The sequence below is a fragment of the Cottoperca gobio genome, chromosome 12 (assembly GCF_900634415.1).
Source record: "Cottoperca gobio chromosome 12, fCotGob3.1, whole genome shotgun sequence".
In the NCBI taxonomy this organism is placed as follows: domain Eukaryota; kingdom Metazoa; phylum Chordata; class Actinopteri; order Perciformes; family Bovichtidae; genus Cottoperca; species Cottoperca gobio.
The window spans coordinates 11688066-11706359 of NC_041366.1; the positions used below are offsets into that span (position 1 = coordinate 11688066).

The 18294-nt window shown below is 37.9% G+C and overlaps 2 protein-coding genes across 2 annotated transcripts in view; one reads left to right on the forward strand and one right to left on the reverse strand.

Moving 5' to 3' along the window:
• The window catches only part of plgrkt (plasminogen receptor, C-terminal lysine transmembrane protein), a 16086-nt gene extending 12928 nt beyond the window's left edge, over positions 1 to 3158 (reverse strand). Inside the window, exons 1-2 of the mRNA XM_029444014.1 lie at positions 3037 to 3158; positions 2469 to 2570 (exon numbers count right to left, since the gene is read on the reverse strand). Of these exons, the coding sequence (XP_029299874.1) occupies positions 2469 to 2549 (81 nt within the window). The 5' untranslated portion in view covers positions 2550 to 2570; positions 3037 to 3158. The remainder of the gene's footprint in view (positions 1 to 2468; positions 2571 to 3036) is intronic.
• Positions 3159 to 5876: 2718 nt separating this feature from the next.
• LOC115016353 (CD276 antigen) lies at positions 5877 to 13807 on the forward strand. Its single transcript, XM_029444025.1, has 10 exons — positions 5877 to 5970; positions 6919 to 6979; positions 7170 to 7435; positions 7705 to 7798; positions 8119 to 8385; positions 9476 to 9586; positions 10825 to 10878; positions 11851 to 11901; positions 12585 to 12711; positions 13110 to 13807. The coding sequence occupies exons 2-10, from the start codon at positions 6925 to 6927 to the stop codon at positions 13585 to 13587; spliced, it is 1503 nt and encodes a 500-aa protein (XP_029299885.1). The 5' UTR covers positions 5877 to 5970; positions 6919 to 6924; the 3' UTR covers positions 13588 to 13807.
• The last annotated feature ends 4487 nt before the right edge of the window (positions 13808 to 18294 follow it).

Sequence of the window (18294 nt, forward strand, 5' to 3'; positions counted from 1 at the left end):
ATCTCAGAAGTTCTCTGTATCTTGTGTTACTGTTTTGTATGTTTCAAAAAAGCTAAACAAATATGGTAGAAGACGAGAAAAGAAGACAAACTTCTCAAATCGTAAATGCAGTCTAAACAGTGACTGGAAAGAGCAGTGAAGAAAATAAATGAGCATCAATGGATTCACTCGGAAGGTGAGAAGGTGACAGCAGAACTGAAACGTAAGCGGGAAATTCACTGACATTTTCTAAAGGCTACAAGCATACGCACAGCAGGACAATACCAGGGAGACTGATGCGCACAAATCATCACGGTCTACATACTGAAAGAAGTAGTTGTAACAAAAAGAGAGAGAGAGAGAGAAATCCACAAACACATCAAGTGGCAACCTCGGGTGCTGAAAAGCCAACGCGTGACTGCCAAAAACTGAAGTTCCTTGAACGGCCACTTGAGGCTCGTGGTAAAATGCCCAGCCTGGTACGAAAAACTGTTTTTGTCTCCATAGCTAATCACCATTCATGATAACTGTACGAGGGGTGAATTTTAATATGACTCACCCGTTTAAATTATATTAAGGTTATGCATAATTTGGGGTCGTGTCTGCTTTGAGTGATAGGTGGGTGCCATAGCAGCTAGCTGTCTGCTGCGTCACCCGGGCACACCTCAGCTCCATCGACAATCCACCTCTCTGCCTAGTTTGGATCACACACACACACACACACACACACACACACACACACACACACACACACACACACACACACACACACACACACACACACACACACACACACACACATACACACACACACACATACACACACACACACAGTAAAGTACTTATATGTAATTTATGTTTTTGCAAAAGGGCTAAACAAGCAACATTTGTAATCATTATTGGTGTTTGCATTACCTTCAGAGCGTGAGCATCACAGTGATCAAAAACCAGTGATATAAAATAAATCAAAAACAGCCAAGACCCCTCTTTTAAATATAAAATGAACAAAAACATAATTTCACAGCTGCCATTCATCGTCAGGACATGCGTCATACAAACACACCCATATCCACATCTTCAAGTAATGTTTAAGGTGGGCACTGTGATGCTGAACACAAAGCCAAATGACTTTGACTAAAGAGTCCAAAAGGCAAGAGCGTAGAGAGGTTCAATTAGCTTTGAATAATGTGACTTGAAAACACAGTCAAGCAATCATCTTTGACATCTTAATGCATGGGGAGGCAACAGCGTTGCTTCACAGATATTCTAAAATTGCCAGGGTCAATCTTATTCATTACACACTGTGATAAAAGATGCAATTTCACAATTACAGACAGTAACATAACATTAGCGACCCTTAAGATTTTTGTTTGACTATTCGACATTTGAGAATGTTTTGTTCAGCCAAGATCTAAAAGGATAAATGTATCAATCAAAATCAATGGGGAAAAAAGGAAATGTCTTAATTATTAATTATTTAAAAGTGATGCTGAGTGGGAATTATAAATATGAAAGCTTTACTCAGTTAAGACAATGAAACAATGTAGATTTTGTACAGCAATGCTTAAACATGTACATAATATTTACCTGTGGTTCATCGTCACAACCCAAATCGGCGCTCTAAAACTCAATTACCAAACCTTTGCCATCACTAAATAATATTAGTCATCCTCTACCACATTTACACCTGGGAGAGCAGGAGAAAATTGTGGGACAGAAAACACAACAAACCTTTTGGGTGTACGTTGGATAATTTCATTGGTGTAATGACAGTCACACATCCCACCTGCTGCTCAGCAGCTTACAGGCATGAATAAATCACAACAAATTGGCCCCAAAAAGGAGAAGAAAAAAAAACAATCCTTTGTTTAAATGAAACAATGAGCGCAATAAAACCTGTGGTCTCTAAATGGAAATGCTGAGATTTGAACTGAAGCTTGTATCCCTGGTTTGGACACTGATTCAAGAAATAAATAAAGAGCAACAGGCTGACAAGACGGATACATAGGGTACATTAATGTGACGGCCAGATTGATGGCCTGAGTCTGTTTCCTGGAAGATCTGCCAGAATTATGGTCCATGTGGGCTGGTTCACTGGTACAATTGACAAATTACCCTGGAATATTACATAGCCCAATGTTTGCTGTGTAGTAATTACATTAAAAAAGATATTACGTTAAGTTTCATGTTTGCTGTGTAGTAATGACATTAAAAATGTATAATATTTTAGGAATATGCACAATGTAAGTACAGTATCAATGACATTTTAATCTTAAAGCTAGATTTTGACACTGGGCCTATTTTTAAAACTGGGCCACTCGATCAAGTAATAAAGCAGGACACTTTTGCATAACACTCACTTCCATGTTCCACCTGACACTGGTACAACACGGTTGCAGGTGCATGAAGTAAACTATGAGTGCATAGCAATTACATCTTCTGAACAACGTTGTCTTTAATACCATGTGAGTGGGTGCACTTTCACTCACCTGCAGCCGTGCATTGTGGAGCATGAATTCTTGCTGCTTTTTAAAGTTTGCATCCATGGATTTAGACAGTAGAAACCCCATGGTGGCGCTGTGACTGTTGACCTAAAGACACAATTACTTAATATTATGCTGCAGCCAAACGTTATCAAACGTACTAGCACAAATACTCAAACGTTAGAGGTACAACCAACGTTTAAACTTTATTTACTCAAACATGCAACTTAATGGCACTGTCGAGGTTTCACTGTCCAGTAGCTTAACTTACAACTGTCAGCTAAACTCAGTAACGTTAGCTCACTCGTGCTTCATTTATCTGCGTCTGTTTAATAACGCCATGCTAATAACGTACACATATTGCTATTGCTAGGGGTTAGCAGTACTCAACGTTAGCAACCGGTTTGACAGTTTTGGTTCAGTGCTTTTGGGTCTCTCCTGGTAATTCATTTGGCAAACGATATGAGCTAATGTTACTACATAAAGTAGCTCCCCATGCTTCACCCGATTCGCTTCGGTTTTAACCTTGAGTGGTAATGTTAGCTTGGTTAATATAAAATGAAGCTTTACATACCTAATATACGTTGAAGACTGTAATGATACTCGTCACAAAAGCAAGAACGACAAGATATTCAAGGGCATGTCTATGAAAATAAAAGGTGATGTGCAAACCCCCTCAAAACTGCTAACTTCCGGTCTACCTGTAAGAAATAAGCACTGCTCTTCCGGTCAGATTTCAAAATAAAACTAAAATATTTTATACCATAAACAAGAAGGATGCTTTCCAAATGTCAAAACTAATATTATATGGGCATTATAATAACAGTCTACTCCCAAAATATGTCATTATTAACTCATAATAAAGCCATTACGTCATTACATTCATGATTTAAAGGAATTCATTCAAACCAATGTATTACCACGCTTCCGCTCTGAGTAAGTGAACAATTTGGGTTGAGAAATATAAAATGTACACAGTGCTTGAGCTAAAGAGGTTTATTGCTTGTCCAGGGCACTTTACAGTCCATGGTCCATGGTGGCTAGTTGCTGTTAAACAAGAAATGGCTCCCTCTGTTGGTGATTGTAGGTCTTAATCAATAGTTGATTATTTTATAGTCAGTGCTTGTTTGAGTTTAGTCTCCAAAACAACCAGCCCTGGGGTTGTGTGAAATGTTGTGTCAATAATACATAAATAAATAATGGAAAAAAACTTTGTGTGGTGAACTAAAATGGTATGATTTATTTACCTTAGCTGTTACAGAGAAGACACTTTAAAGTTTGAAGACTTTTATGTAAATGTTGTGACCTGATCCAGCACAAGATAAATGCACACTTTACACAATAGGGGCCCTTCATAGGTGGGAGGATTCCACAATAACTTTGTAGGAGAGTTAGCATCCCACGTTGCGTTATGTTTAGTTCTGACATGATCAGTAAAAGTGAAAATATTCATACTGCAGTGAACCATATCAAGCTAAGCTATCTATTTCCATTATTGCATTAATGCAGTGTTGGGGACTCCTGGCCAACTATCACCTTCCTGCACAAATAACACCTAATATTCCACCTCCCCAGGTTCACAACCAACTCAACATAAATTAGTCTGGCTGTCAGTTTCAGTCATTTCTATTTCCATTTTTAACACAGTAGTTGATTTAGAAAATAAATGCACATTTTCTCAATATGAAGTATGATCTCAAGAGCCATACTCACAGCATATAAAGCTAAAGGCAATAATGAAACTAAATAAAAGTAAAAAGTAAATAGATGATAAGCATAATGTTGCATTAAACACTACTGCGCCTTAATTTCCCCACTCTTTGTCTGTTGCTCTCAGTATTTTTTATTTCTCCCTACACCCTAATAGTACATGCGTACAGTAGTAGTTCATACCGAATGCTTTAGCTCTGTCTTTTCCTCATCAGACATTAACCAATGATGGATCACATAGAAAATAAAACATGTTTAATCAAGGTCTATATCACAAACATTTCCAGTAATGGCATGGTATTTTATATGACTAATCTGGGTAGTAAAGTCTATTACAAATTAAGATTTTCCAAGGGGTTTCTAAAAAAAACTGGAAAAATAAACTCGTAGTGACAAAAACATTTCCAAGATTAGACACGCACCACTCTCATAACTAAAAATAAAGTTGTGTTCAAACACGCACAACATGGGAGTCGGTAAACTGATGGAATACCCACAGAGTTTGAAAGTCCCACTGTAGATGATACGTGATACACGATGCATAATGATATGTTGCATTCCATTCCAATTTCCAGCTTTCCAAAATGACGTGTGTGGACTTGTTCGTGTGAACATGCATCTCTTTGTTTTAGAAACACATTTTGCAGGTAATGTTGCTGCCGATGACTATCTAGGTCCTAGATAGTCATCTTATAGTTGTTTGTCTTCCTTTGTTCAATGATGTACAGGTGTGATAATGCTGTATCAATAACAACGTTATGGAAGAGTTTTAAAGACAAACCATAGAATATACCTGGTAAAAACTTGTGTTGGAAAATGTAAAACTAGAAATAGATTATAAATGTGATTTCTGGGAATTACTAGAAACTAGAAAGCCAGTGTGCCAGTAATCCAGAATGTTCTGGATTGATGATGTCAACTTTCTAAAAAAATAAAAAAATAAGTTGAATGTTGAAATAATGTTTGATGTAATGCTATATTTAAGTCATGATGAGATTGAAAATAACATGCTGTACAACATACAACAGTTTATTATAGTATATTATATATCCATGGGGAAAAGGGTCAGGAACCAAGTCAACTGTCCAGCACTTTATTAATGAATTTAAAGAACATAACGATTATAATATACTGTATATAACACGAACTCTGGCATTATAAAAAGTAAATGTTCTTTTATTTGCGTTTTGTCTTTTTTGTTGTTGTTGTTGTATCTGTTTGTACCTCTGTATAATATGAACATGTGTACAATAAAGATAAATGAAGTTGGCGAAAAATAACACAGAGACAGAAACAGAGCAGCTATCAGTTTCAAATATATCTGAATGACTCACTTATTATTATTATAATTATTATTGCGCGCGCAAAAGACAAACACATCTGCCGATAAAGCACAAAGAGGGTTGTATACTCGTTTTATGACATTTTAGGTGAGACCATTATTTTATATAATGTTCCTTACAGTAAATGCAGTAAAAGTGGTCTATTTCCGTGTTCATTTGCGCAACTTGTTTCCTCCTCTAGGTAGATCTGTGAGACGTAAAGACGTTTACAGTGTGTTTAGTTGTAACCTGGTATTCCCAACGTGGAGACCCAAATCTGTCATGTTAAATTTGGCTAAAATTTAGATTGATACAGTTTCGAGTGGGTGTGTTGGTTGGGACGCCCCATCACCCACGTGGCTTCTGTTTTATGCGCGTACAGTATATAGCCTACAGCAGCAGCGGAGGCGGTCAGAACTAAGGAAGAAGGGACACTAGATGAAAATACAACTAACTAGCTGTTACATGTCGTGAAGGTAAGAATATATTGTTGACTATATTGAAAAATAACAGTTTAGGGTTGTACAACTTTCAATATTTTATTATTATAAGTATTATTGTTGTTGTTATTATAATAATTATTATTACTGTTATTAGTATTAGTATTTTTTAGAATTATAATATTAGGGCTGGTAATAGATTTTTATTAATGAGCATTTAGTTATCTATTTACGTGTTATTTTTCATTTGTATCATTGTATCATATATATCAGTTTTTTCATATTAAAATATTTAATTAGCCATTTATCACCTTTATGCTAAGTGTTTTATTTTAGCCTGGAGACTAATACAGTTATCTTAACTATAGTAGGCTAAATATGTAATAAGTTGAAGTGTACCTAGTACTTAATAACTGACTAATTATAATATATTTTAGTTATGCCTATTGTGAAGCAAACAGCTGACAAAGCTTAATAATCAATGACAGCTCACCCACATTTAAAGTCATACATGTTCTGCAGAACTGCCATCTTCAGTTCCATTTCATAGGAAATCTGCACAGAAAATTACTAATGTAATTATCCCTGAACAGTTCACTCAATGAATTACTTTAAATATTGGCACTTTGAGATCTGTATGATATAATAAATGCACTTGCTTTGATTTGATTGTTGTCCTAACAGGATTACTTAAAGTGAACAATTACGTTTATGTAAGGCACCTTGGTTTTGTGTTGTTATCAATACTGAACCAATAGGGAAGTAACTTGCTTTGAAGAGCTGAGTCATGCTGGGATTAAGAAAAACAATGTATGCCACCGACATGTGATGTTGAGTGTGTGTTTTTAGTCTCAGAGTAAAAAAGTAAACTGAATCAAACAAGTGGTTTTGGAATTTACATCTGGTTTAAAATGACTCATGTATCTTAGTAACATGACCAAAAGATTTTAACATTTGTAAAACTCCCTTTTGTTTCTTCCTTAGGTCTCAATGGACTGGGCCCTTATTCTAGTTTTGCAAGTCATGTTTCAGCCATCTCTCTCAGGTGTGTAGTACGATTCTTTGTAGTATAAAGTGTACAGCAGTCGAGACACTAATATATAAATAAGAGCACAAAACAGGACACAATTTAATCTACATTAAACATTTCTATTTCTATATAATGCACAAGCCACTTTACAAAAACAAAGTAAAATCATCTACTGTGCTTAATTTAATGTTGTATATTGCTTTAGGGCTGTTTTTCACTGTTGATGCCGAGTACGCCTTGTACGAGTCAAAGTTGGGAGAAGATGTTGTGATGAGCTGCAGGTTTCGGCCTAAACTATCACATCCTCTTGCGTACCTGAAGGTGACCTGGCACTGGTTCACCTACACCTTGGTCCGGGACGTGTACCGTATGGATAACTGGAAGGAGGACTTGGCGTCCCAGGATCCGGACTATCAGGGTCGAGTTAGGCTTCTCACTGAGCAGTTGCAGGAAGGCTGGTCTAAGTTACAGGTAAATACTGACAGTGACGATGTTAACTTGCCCTCCCCTTTTCATCTTTGTGGGAATTATGTGAGCGTCAAAGTCCCTAGCAGGACATAAGATCCACTGGATTCCTCGCTTATGTAGAAGTATCATATTTATCTTCCCGTTATTCTCTGTGTTCACAGTATCAGATACATATCTTGTATTAGAGATAGAGAAAGAGGGATTATGCATTTTATATTGGTTCATTTAAGCCTTGAATTTGCCATACATGATGCGTATGTGTCACTTTACAGATCTCCAGGCTCCGGATCAATGACTCTGGGACTTATCAGTGTTTGGTGGAAGGAGAAGGAGCTGATTATAAAACGATGACTTTGTCTGTTGTTGGTAAGTACCGAGTCTGTGACGGTGTAATTGTGTAACTTTCTAGAAAAGATTTCAGGGGTTTGTTCTGGGAATGGTCTTGCTCATTGGCCATAGCATGTGGTCGTTTGTGGGCACAGTATAACTCATGATGATAATGAAAGTAAAACCAATATTACTCAATTTGGTATAAAAAAAAATGCTTTTGGCTCATTTCTACATTCCCGAAGATCTTCCTCTTATCATGTAAGATCTCTTGATTATAGTTTTAGGATTATATCATAGTGGTGCTGTTCTAAACACAAGGTAGTTATTATATTTCTTCTTCTCTGATTCTCCCCTAGCACCTTATAAAACAGTGACTAAACACATTGAGAAGGTAGCAGAGGGTGATGACGTGCTGCTAATCTGCCAGTCAGAGGGATACCCGGAGTCCTCTGTGATGTGGCAGGATGGGACGCTGCGGACGCTCAATGCCAGCACCACTTCCGCATCAACTCCAGACCAGCTTTTTACAGTCAACAGTCGTATACGCGTCAGCTTATCCGTAGAAAACAACTACACGTGTGTCTTTGAAAAGGATGGCTACTCTGCAACATTTCATATGCCAGGTACATTTTTATATTTCTTTAAAAGGCATTCTTCCAAAACAAGACACAGAACATGCAAGCACACAGGGACTTTTACAATGTTGACCATTTTATTGCAACTTCTCCAGGTCAACTCTGGCCAGTCAACTTTATTCCATTTCTTTATTCCATCGTCCTGTCTGCTGCCCAACTTTTCTTTTACTAAAAGATAAAAGAATCAAATGAGAAGCAAGAAAACAGATAATAAATGATGATGTATTATTATAGATATATTGTAAATACCCAGTAATCACTTGAAATCAGCCCCTCCTTTGCTAGCTGCAACACTAAAGTGATGCTTACACATAATGCATCACTATTTATAATCCAATAATTTAATACATATTATTATAAAATACAACATTCTGCATAATTGTAATTAGTGCTTTTGGTACTTTAAGCAGCCGCCACTATTAAGTTAGGTGAAGCCTTTGATATTCTCATCTTAACACAGGAAATATAACATGTTAATGTCATCGCCTACTTCTATTTCCTGTTATGTTCACAATTTATTTTTGATAGTATCAGCTCTTTCCTACAGTTACAAGACTTCTCCCAGCTTTCAGTGAAGCTGTAGGTAGTGTAGCGTCGCTTCAGCTTTATTGTAGAGTTCCATTACAAGAGATTTGTGTGTGTGTAGGCTGCTCTGCTTCTGCCAATATGTGTGCAAATAATAATTTACTCGTTTGGATACAGTATGTTTGAACCTGATTTGCTAAACATGAGAAAGTATCAAGCTATGTTATTGCAAAATAAAGGTAAAGGGCCTGTGAATACAACTACAAAAAGAAGAAAAGTAAAAGAAGATTGGGCCGGATGCACAGCTAATCTAAAAAGCAGTACACAAGTACACAGTCACTTTAATTACGGCATTCTTTTTAGTTGTTAACCAGAAAGGGGAAGTTTGCAATGTTTTTGTCTTTCGTATATTTGGTTATTTCCAAAGTGGCTAAACATATTTAAAGTGTGGGTATAATAACTAAGAACATGCCAACACTTGGCCCTGTCATTGCTGAATTACAGAAGTTTTGTGGCACATTTTAACACTAATCCTTCTTCACTCTTTTCCCAGATGAGATACCCGTTCCTCCTGTAAAAAATAATGCTGTCATCGTTGTATTGGGCATCGGAGTGGTAATGGTCGTCATTATTGTTGCAGTGCTCTTGTACCGACGACGAAAAGGTAAGCAGTCACTCAATTCTTTGTGTGTACAGCACATTACACATTCAGAACATGTAGCTTAAAACAAACACATAAATACATATAATGCAGCCGTAGGTTGGAGACACAATATAGAATACTCTGAGGTGCAATAAAATCTACATCAAAATGGAAATTTGTGTTTGACATCAGGCATTACAATGCATAATAATTCCACATACAGCTATGGTGAAATATTAAAGTGACAATACTATTAACAAATGGATTGTTCTTGCACTCATATATGATAGACTTAGAAATAAATCTGCAGCCCAAAGACATTGTGTACAGGATGTGCGGGGTCACTGCAGGGCTGGATTTCCTTTTAGGATGTGGAATGAAAGACTAAGCAGGAAAGTGGAAGAGTGGAAAATCCAGTTGTGCATCTTTAATCTTTTCTTATTTCCCTTTTATTTTTCACTGTTAAAACCCATTAATAAAATAGCATAAAATACTGCTATGACTTAAGACAGAATAGAATATAACTTTTTAAATATAACTTTATTGTCCAGCGAGAACTCTGCAGTCTCACCTCAAGTGTATACTTATGACCTATGTTTACTTTTTGTTTTTGTCAAATGGGCAGATCAATTTGTCTTGTCAGTAGACAACTGTGTCATTTCGTGTGATACATGTTGAGTCAAGTCATTTTGCCACTGAAAAGAGGAAGTATTTGTAAAACGTTCATCATTTAGGTTATAGCTTTGTCATCTTTGTTCAGGGAATTTTACATGCATGTTTTCTTGTGCGCATGACATGTGTCACAACCACCACGTTTGGAAACACCCAGGTTGGGCTTGATTTATGTGACAGGGGAATTTGAGGCGATGTCCTAACGTGTTGGTGGTTTTTTCAGTGTAGCATGTTTGTTGTTAATATATTCCCCTAAACAAACACATTCATCATCTCAATAGTGGACCTATTACATGTTTCTCTGTATATGTATATTTAACATGATAAGAAGGGTTACTTCAGCTATATGTCCGGACAGCAGCACATAAAATATAATATTTACAAGAGAAATACAATTAAATAAACATGTCTCACATATAGAAAGCAAGATTGATGCTTTTAAAACAAAGATATTTATATTATTTTACCAAGCTAAATGAATGAAACTATTTGTACACTGTGCCAAACAAACTTCCACCCTTCCATTAATTACATACACACATGCTGTATTAACACACAGCATTTATAACAATGATTTCCCCCTCTAGGTTCCAGGAACCTTTTGGTCGACGGTCGAGGCAGGTCTGTTTCTACTGCTGCCTGTAAGTCTCAACACACACACACACACACACACACACACACACACACACACACACACACACACACACACACACACACACACACACACACACACACACACACACACACACACAACACCTGCATGTAATGAATGTAACATCCATTAAAAAGTGTGTAACAGTCTCGTAATCACAACAACCAAAGCCACCACATGATGACAGCAACAGTCACAGAAGAACTAAGTAGCTTGTAGTAGTGATTTAATCGTTGGCGACAATAGTACAAAGGGGAGCGCCCTCTCACGCTGTCGTCAGTATGAATGCAACATGTATTTCAAGGTAATATTAAACTTATTGTGAAGGAACATAAAGTAGATCCAAAGTAGTAGTGGCCTTTCGCAGACCTCTGTAGATTTGCCAGAATTGTTTTTGAAAAGCGCTGCATAAACTAAACGTCTCAAAGAGAGCGGTGACTATGAGAACATACTGCTGACGCCCACAGTTCCTTTCACTCTCCATGAAGAAGGTTGAGATCATACCTTTAGGGACACCCTAAAACTATGATCATAATTTCCTTCGCACCGTGATGATTCTTTCTACTTTGGTGTTATCCATTCTCCACTTGCCTGGCTGTGCTGCCTTTTTCTCACTAAGCTAATTGGTTGAAGTGCCGTGAATTAATTAATCATTTGCAATTGCAAGCGTGGCTGAACTGTGACGTCCAAAGGCCCCTTAAAGTCTGTGCTGCTTGCATCCATTGCGGTTTAACCAAATCTTACCAAGCGAGCAAGCAAACATGAACCGTGTATGTTTCACATACAATTTAAATCACTGCAACACCTCCAGTAATACAATGAGACTTAGTTATATTTAAAGTCGTACTTGTGAACTGCTCAATGAAGGTGGCTCGACTGAAATATAGCTATTCATAAATGACCATAAGTATCGACTGTGTGTGAAAGCTGATCAAGTAACAACGCTGTTCTTTTCCATCAGGCACAGCAAAAAATAAAGAATATAAAGAGGAGAGAACTGTTTTTAATGAAGGTAAGTGACTCTTGTGACCCATTATTACCTGATTTATGTTTTTCAGTTGATTTGTCACAGTCACAGCCCAAAGTGATGTCCAACCAACAATCCAAAACCCAAAGATATTCAGCGTACTACCACATGAGATATAGCCGAGCAGAAAATCCTCACAATTTAGCAGCTTGAACTAGTTAATGTTTTGGTATTTTGCTTGCAAAATAACTTAATTAATAACTTCACTTAATTTTTAAAGTAAAAATGACTTAATTATCAAAATAGTGGCCAATTGATTTTCTGTCAATCAACTTATCGATGAATTAGATTCAGTACTTTATTTATTACGTCATTTATTTGCAGTGGCACTGAATAAAAACCTGTTGGTTCTCGTGTTAGATGCCCTCAGATGTTTAACACAGACCTTGAGACACCCACAACTTCAAGGTTTTGAATGAATTCAATAAGATCATTTCTTCCAGAAATCTGTAGTTGTCTGTAACAACATTATTCTACTGAACTACATTATTAAAAAATGTCTTTTACCGTAAAAATATCAGCCGACACATTCCTCGCTTGTATTACCATACAGGCACTTTTCTGTGCGGAAAGAAAGAAAACAACCAAAACATTTTTCCACACTATTTGCCTCTTTTTCATAAAATGACGTGGATGTGGTCTGATCATGTCTGTGTTATTGTGTGTAGGTTGCATGGAAGAAACTCTGCGGGCGTTTCTGAAAGCCCATTACTCTGACTACTCCTTCAGCATGGAGATGAGACACCACTGGGACGCTTTCGGTGTGGAGGAGCTGTCTCACAGGCTGCAAAACAAGTGAGTCATACACACCAAATTTCCAATTGATCATAAGAATGCTCTCATTTCCAGTAACAGCAACAATTCAAGTGTTTTATTCCAAATCATTGAGAGAAGTTGTAGTTACGCCAAATTACGATAGCTTCGTCCATTATGGACTGCCAAGAAGGTTTGATAGTGGCCAACAGCGTACATTTGCAACGTGAAGTCGACGTGAAACATGTGGGTGGTTTTACTTCACCCCCTAAAGAAAGTAGCAACGATAGACTTTCTGACATGTTGTTGTTGCAAATGGTGATTTGAATGGCTTTAAGAATTGAAAATGTGTGCGTGGACATATCCAGTTCCACGGTTGAAGTCTATGTTTTATATTGGTACAGCATATGTAGTTCCTAATCCCTCTTTTTGTTTTTCAGTAAGGGCCAGCCTGTGAATCTTCAAGCTTTACTCCCAGAAGCTGGAAAGACACTTTTCCTTGAGGGACCCCCCGGGAGCGGGAAGACAACCATAGCTCACATCCTGGTCTCTTCTTGGACTGAGGGGCCGACACACGCCCTCTCCAACCTCTTCGATCTCAGCAGCCTTCGATTTCTCTTCTACGTCGACTGCAGCAAAGTGAAAGGCGACTTGTTTCAAGAAGTGACGATCCAACTTTCTCTCAAGGACAAGACGGAGCATGAGCTGAGGACTTTGTTAACCAGTGAGGCTCTGCTGTTGTTGGATGGGTACAGAGAAGGGAACCCATTCTTCGACGAGTCCTTGAGGAAGTTTCTAATGGAAAGAGGAAGATGCAGGGTGCTGGTCATGGCCTGCCCCGGGCACTGCCCCTCACTCAACAACACAGTTGGGACAGAAGGGGTGCTGCAGCTCCAAACACAAAGTATGAAGTGCTGAGGGCAAAGACATTTGAGACTTTAAAACATTAAGCACTTGTTACTTGTTAAACAAACATGAGCATGATGTTGAAATTCTTTTGACTGTGTGGTTATAATTTGTATAGGCCCTGATATGCTGCAAAAAATGTTGTATTCAATGTATGTAAGATAAGCAATCGATTCTACTTTTCTATTATCAGCCCGGATTGTCATTTTCATTAAAAATATATTACATGTAGTAATTATTTTTCATTTTTAAACAAAGTGCATCATCTACCACATCCCCTACACCAAGGATAGAGAAACTCCAGCGTACAATCGGTAATTCACCTTAGCTTGTCATGAAACTCCTGAACTAACTCTCCGTGTCCAACTGTTCTGATAGTTCAAACACTTAATGAACGATTGCAGTTGTTTCTGTTTCGGTTCTTTGTCAGTCCACGAGAAAAAGAAAGGCCGTTATTAGGTTCCTTTCCAAGACTGCAAGCAAAGCAGGAACAGTTTATATGTGATATTAGTGAAAAGGGAAGTGACTTTATGAGAATTCCTGGCAAGAGAGCTCGCTGGTTCCAGTAGCATTTCATTCAAAAGCTTTTTTTATTTTTATTTCTATATATTCTCCATTCTCCATTAATTGGAATCTATCACACCTAATTTCCCCGAATGTATGAGTAATACACAATGTTCATTTAGTCAGCATGTTGTCCTGTGGTTTTATGCATGATTGACTCATTTTTTCACCCACGCTTATTGCATTATGGTTATCTGCAACAGCTGCAACATTAATTTTTAGGAAAGGCATTCACTCAGTCAGCAATAATCAGCATGTTGTTATTTCTTGTCAATATATTTGTATATGAGGTTCATTTTACCTTATAAATTGAAAAGAACTAACGACTATAAAGTAACTGTAAGGCAGATATTTATTGTGCTCGGCATACATGTATGTTGCAGGTAATAGGATATGATGCCAAGTGGAGCATGGCAGGGGCATGAGAGGGCATGAGAGGGCATCAGGAAACCGCAGAAGACATGTTATAAATCTATCTGATGTTTTGTTTTTGCATTACCACATGAACAGGTGTAGGCACCAGCAGTCTTATCTGTGCACATGCATGAAAAGGGAAGGCTTTACTTAGCACAGAGAACTGAGAACAGCTATCAGCAACTCACGATGGGTTTTTGTTTAAGGTTACAAAAGACAGCTGACTGTAACTGTTATTTAAAGCTGCGGTAATCTATATTTTTATAACAGCATTGTGTCAAATGTAGAAACGTTTAGCTTGAATCTTGAATCCAGACAGAATAATTACCAAGTTCTGCGATTCTCCTCGGCTCTATATGGAGCATTTTAGCGTCTTTTGGCTCTTTGTTTTGGGGCTTGCAACTTTACTGTTTTGGTTGAGTCTCACCGCTCTCATCAACTCTGTTTCTAGCAGCAGCAGGGAACAAAATATCACTGATAAACTTACTGTACGCTACATGCACGGCACTAACCATTTCATTATTTACAGTGTGTAGTAGGTGGTAAGTTATGAAATGATCCTACACATTATTATTATTATTATTATTAGAAATAAATGTAAAATAAAGGATTTATATAAATGTGTATTGAGATATATTTTTGCATTATTAATACAACTACATATTTGACAGGGATTGTGCCTATACTGTACTCTTATTTAAAAAATGATCTCTTATTATCTCTTTCGGTTCTGTACAGTCTGTTGAGGATAACAGTAAGACATCTGAATAAGGGGAAACTCCAAAAGTGTTGCACTATTTTGGAAAATATTGAAATATACTCATGGACAGAAGAGAAGTGGTTTATGATGCAAGAGTGGTTTAAAAAGCACCTCCCAAAGTTGACATATTCTTTTATCCAACGTAACAACTTGTCACTGCCATTAACTGGAATTGAATGTATGACTGTTCTCTGTCATTGAGAGAACAGCGGCTTTTTAAGCCTTTTGGAGGGGAGTGTTTGATATTTAGAAATATTACATTTGGGTGAAGTATTGCTTCAATTAAAAAAAAGTAATAATGATATTTATTTGGTAGTTATTCCTATTCTATATTTCCAAGAACTATACAGTATCTCTGCCATAACAACAATAAAACATGGTGTAGTTTCTGTCTCTGCCTACATCATAGTTTCACTAGATGGAGCCATCTTCATGCAGGCTCAGTGTGAAAGCCGGTTTCTGACGTTGGCTGGTTATGAATCCATGAAATTATGTTTACTTATGTGGAATTAAAGGTTCACAGGAAAAACACAAAACATACAAACAAAGCTTTTTTGGAGGCATTTGATAGAAGGGAAAGTCCTTTTGGAGCAACTGTGTCTTTCCTTTATATATTTTCTTCTAGTTCACTGTCTGTGCGTTGTTATCTTAATAAAGTAGTCTTTGATGTCTTTTTTATTGTTTACTTATCATATTTATCTCCCAAATTGTTAGCTTTCAGTCAGGTGGTATGTGTGTGCTTGTCTGGTTACCCATATATTAACTCCTTTACAGGAGTGTCCTGGCCAAAGTACTGGAGCAGCAGCAGCAACATCACATAAACAGGAACATTTGAAAACTTTCAACTTTATCTTTTCGTGCTTTTTTCCCCCCACTTAAAACTATTTTTCTTTGGGGCTGAGAAAAATGCATTAATTAGCGATTCTGTGCCAAAAACTGCTTCGTCCAGATGTCCAAGATATTCTCATCATCCATTCAATCTGAGAAAAATGCTCCCCCCTGAAACTCAACTCCCCAACATAACTGGTGCTACACCCCAACCCAACCCCCCCCCTCCCAACAGCACCACAAACCACACAAACACACAACACACACACACACTCAAAATGAGAGTTACCCCCATCAAAAAGGACGGTCTCCTATACGGCCCCCATTTCCTCCTTTAACCTCAACCTCCCAGACCAAAGAGGCGGTTTCATCATTTGGTAATTAATATTCTCGGGAAGAGAAGAGCATCAGGAAACAATTATTCAATAATGTATGGATGTAAGTGCACGCTGTGTCCACACAAAAACCCAAGCCTGCACAAGCACATATATATCACCATGATCGACTCTTCCAAGATCAGGTTACTCCAACAGGTTTTACGAGTTAGCATAAGCTGATACACTGATGCAACACGTATTAGATGTGCACTCAGTCCGTCAATACCTTTATCAAACTAAATAAATAACTATATGTTCTAGTTTTAACAGGGTGTGTACCAGACCTGCTCAGAGTAAATAAGCTTGTGGACAGTCAATAGAAGAAATAAAAGTTAAAAGTGTTACAGACATTATAAACTGACAAGATATAAGAAGAATTATATCATATTAAATAATAGGCCACGATGTAAAAATGCCAAGAGATGTTATGAGAACTTTTCCATCTGAACAGCTGATAACTGTCATGATGACGTGAAAAGATAAAGACAGAAAGAACACAAGATATGACATGTTGTAATGTGACATCGCTAGACTTAATATGACATGACATCACATTAAAGGACACGTCCTGATATATAGTATAGTACACTATAAAGTGTTGTTGTCAAAAGGTGCCATGCAAATACATAAACGTTCCTTTCCTAGACTGTATGTCTTATCTATTGTTGGTGATAAAGTAAATAGTAAGTGCATGTGTACTTAATTATGTGCATAAACAGTGAAATGGGTCAATGTCGTATTGCTCCAGCGTGGCAGTTAAATAGATGTCAAGGTGGCTTTGTGGTCAGATTCCAATGACAGAGAAGTCACAGGTTTCATCACCACGACAGCTTTATGTCCTATAAAAATGCCACTGAACCCACACCTACTCACTCATACTGAGCCAATACAAATCTACAATGTAAGTGCAAAAACCACACCGGTAATAGACATGTGTTACAGTACACATTTCTTTCCTTAACTACAGATTAAATACTGCACAGTGAAAGGGAGGTTACGGCATGGTGGGGTGGCGATGTGTTGTTTTAAGACAAAAGGATGCCTCGCTGGACTCTTACACACGACTCCAGTCTGTATCCATATAGTCTTCGCTGGCTCTGACCCAGTCTTTCTGGTAATTGGGATCAGATGAGTGGCAGCAAAAGCGAGGCGACCTGGGTTCTCCGGGACCCCCACCACTAACCTGGAAGCATTTATTTTATGGAAAAGATGTTTAGTTAAAGTGCAGAGCTGCAGCCTGCAGCCCAGCCCCTCTAATGACTCTCCAGCTCTGTTGCCCAGGCCTGGAGACAGAGCCCTGTGATGGATATGACTGGTGAAACAGGGGCACACACACACACACACATGAACACACATGCTTCCATCACTGTGCACTGTGATGGATATGACTGGTGAAAGCTCTGAACACTGTTTCCTGAGTCCTTCACTTCCTTCCTCCCAGGCCTCGGTCAGCCAAGCTGAGCCGGGTTTCACTAGACTCGGGCCGGATTGGATTGCAGATTAACTGGCTTCCTGTCCAATCCGTTGCCTGCGTTCATCTGCTTTCCTAGCGGTCACTTTTATTTATGAGCAAGCGGTGACGTTATTAAGGATGAATGAGTGTCTTCAGGATGGATGAGATCCTGGAAGGGGTTGTGGATTTACTGAGAAACAATGTTTTTGTGGAAAGAATCAAGGAAGAATGTTTTCTAAACAATGACTCGCTAAATAAAAGCAGTAGAAGTGTAAGTGTATGTACGTATACGTGCATGCTTTTCCTTTCATTCAACAGCTTCC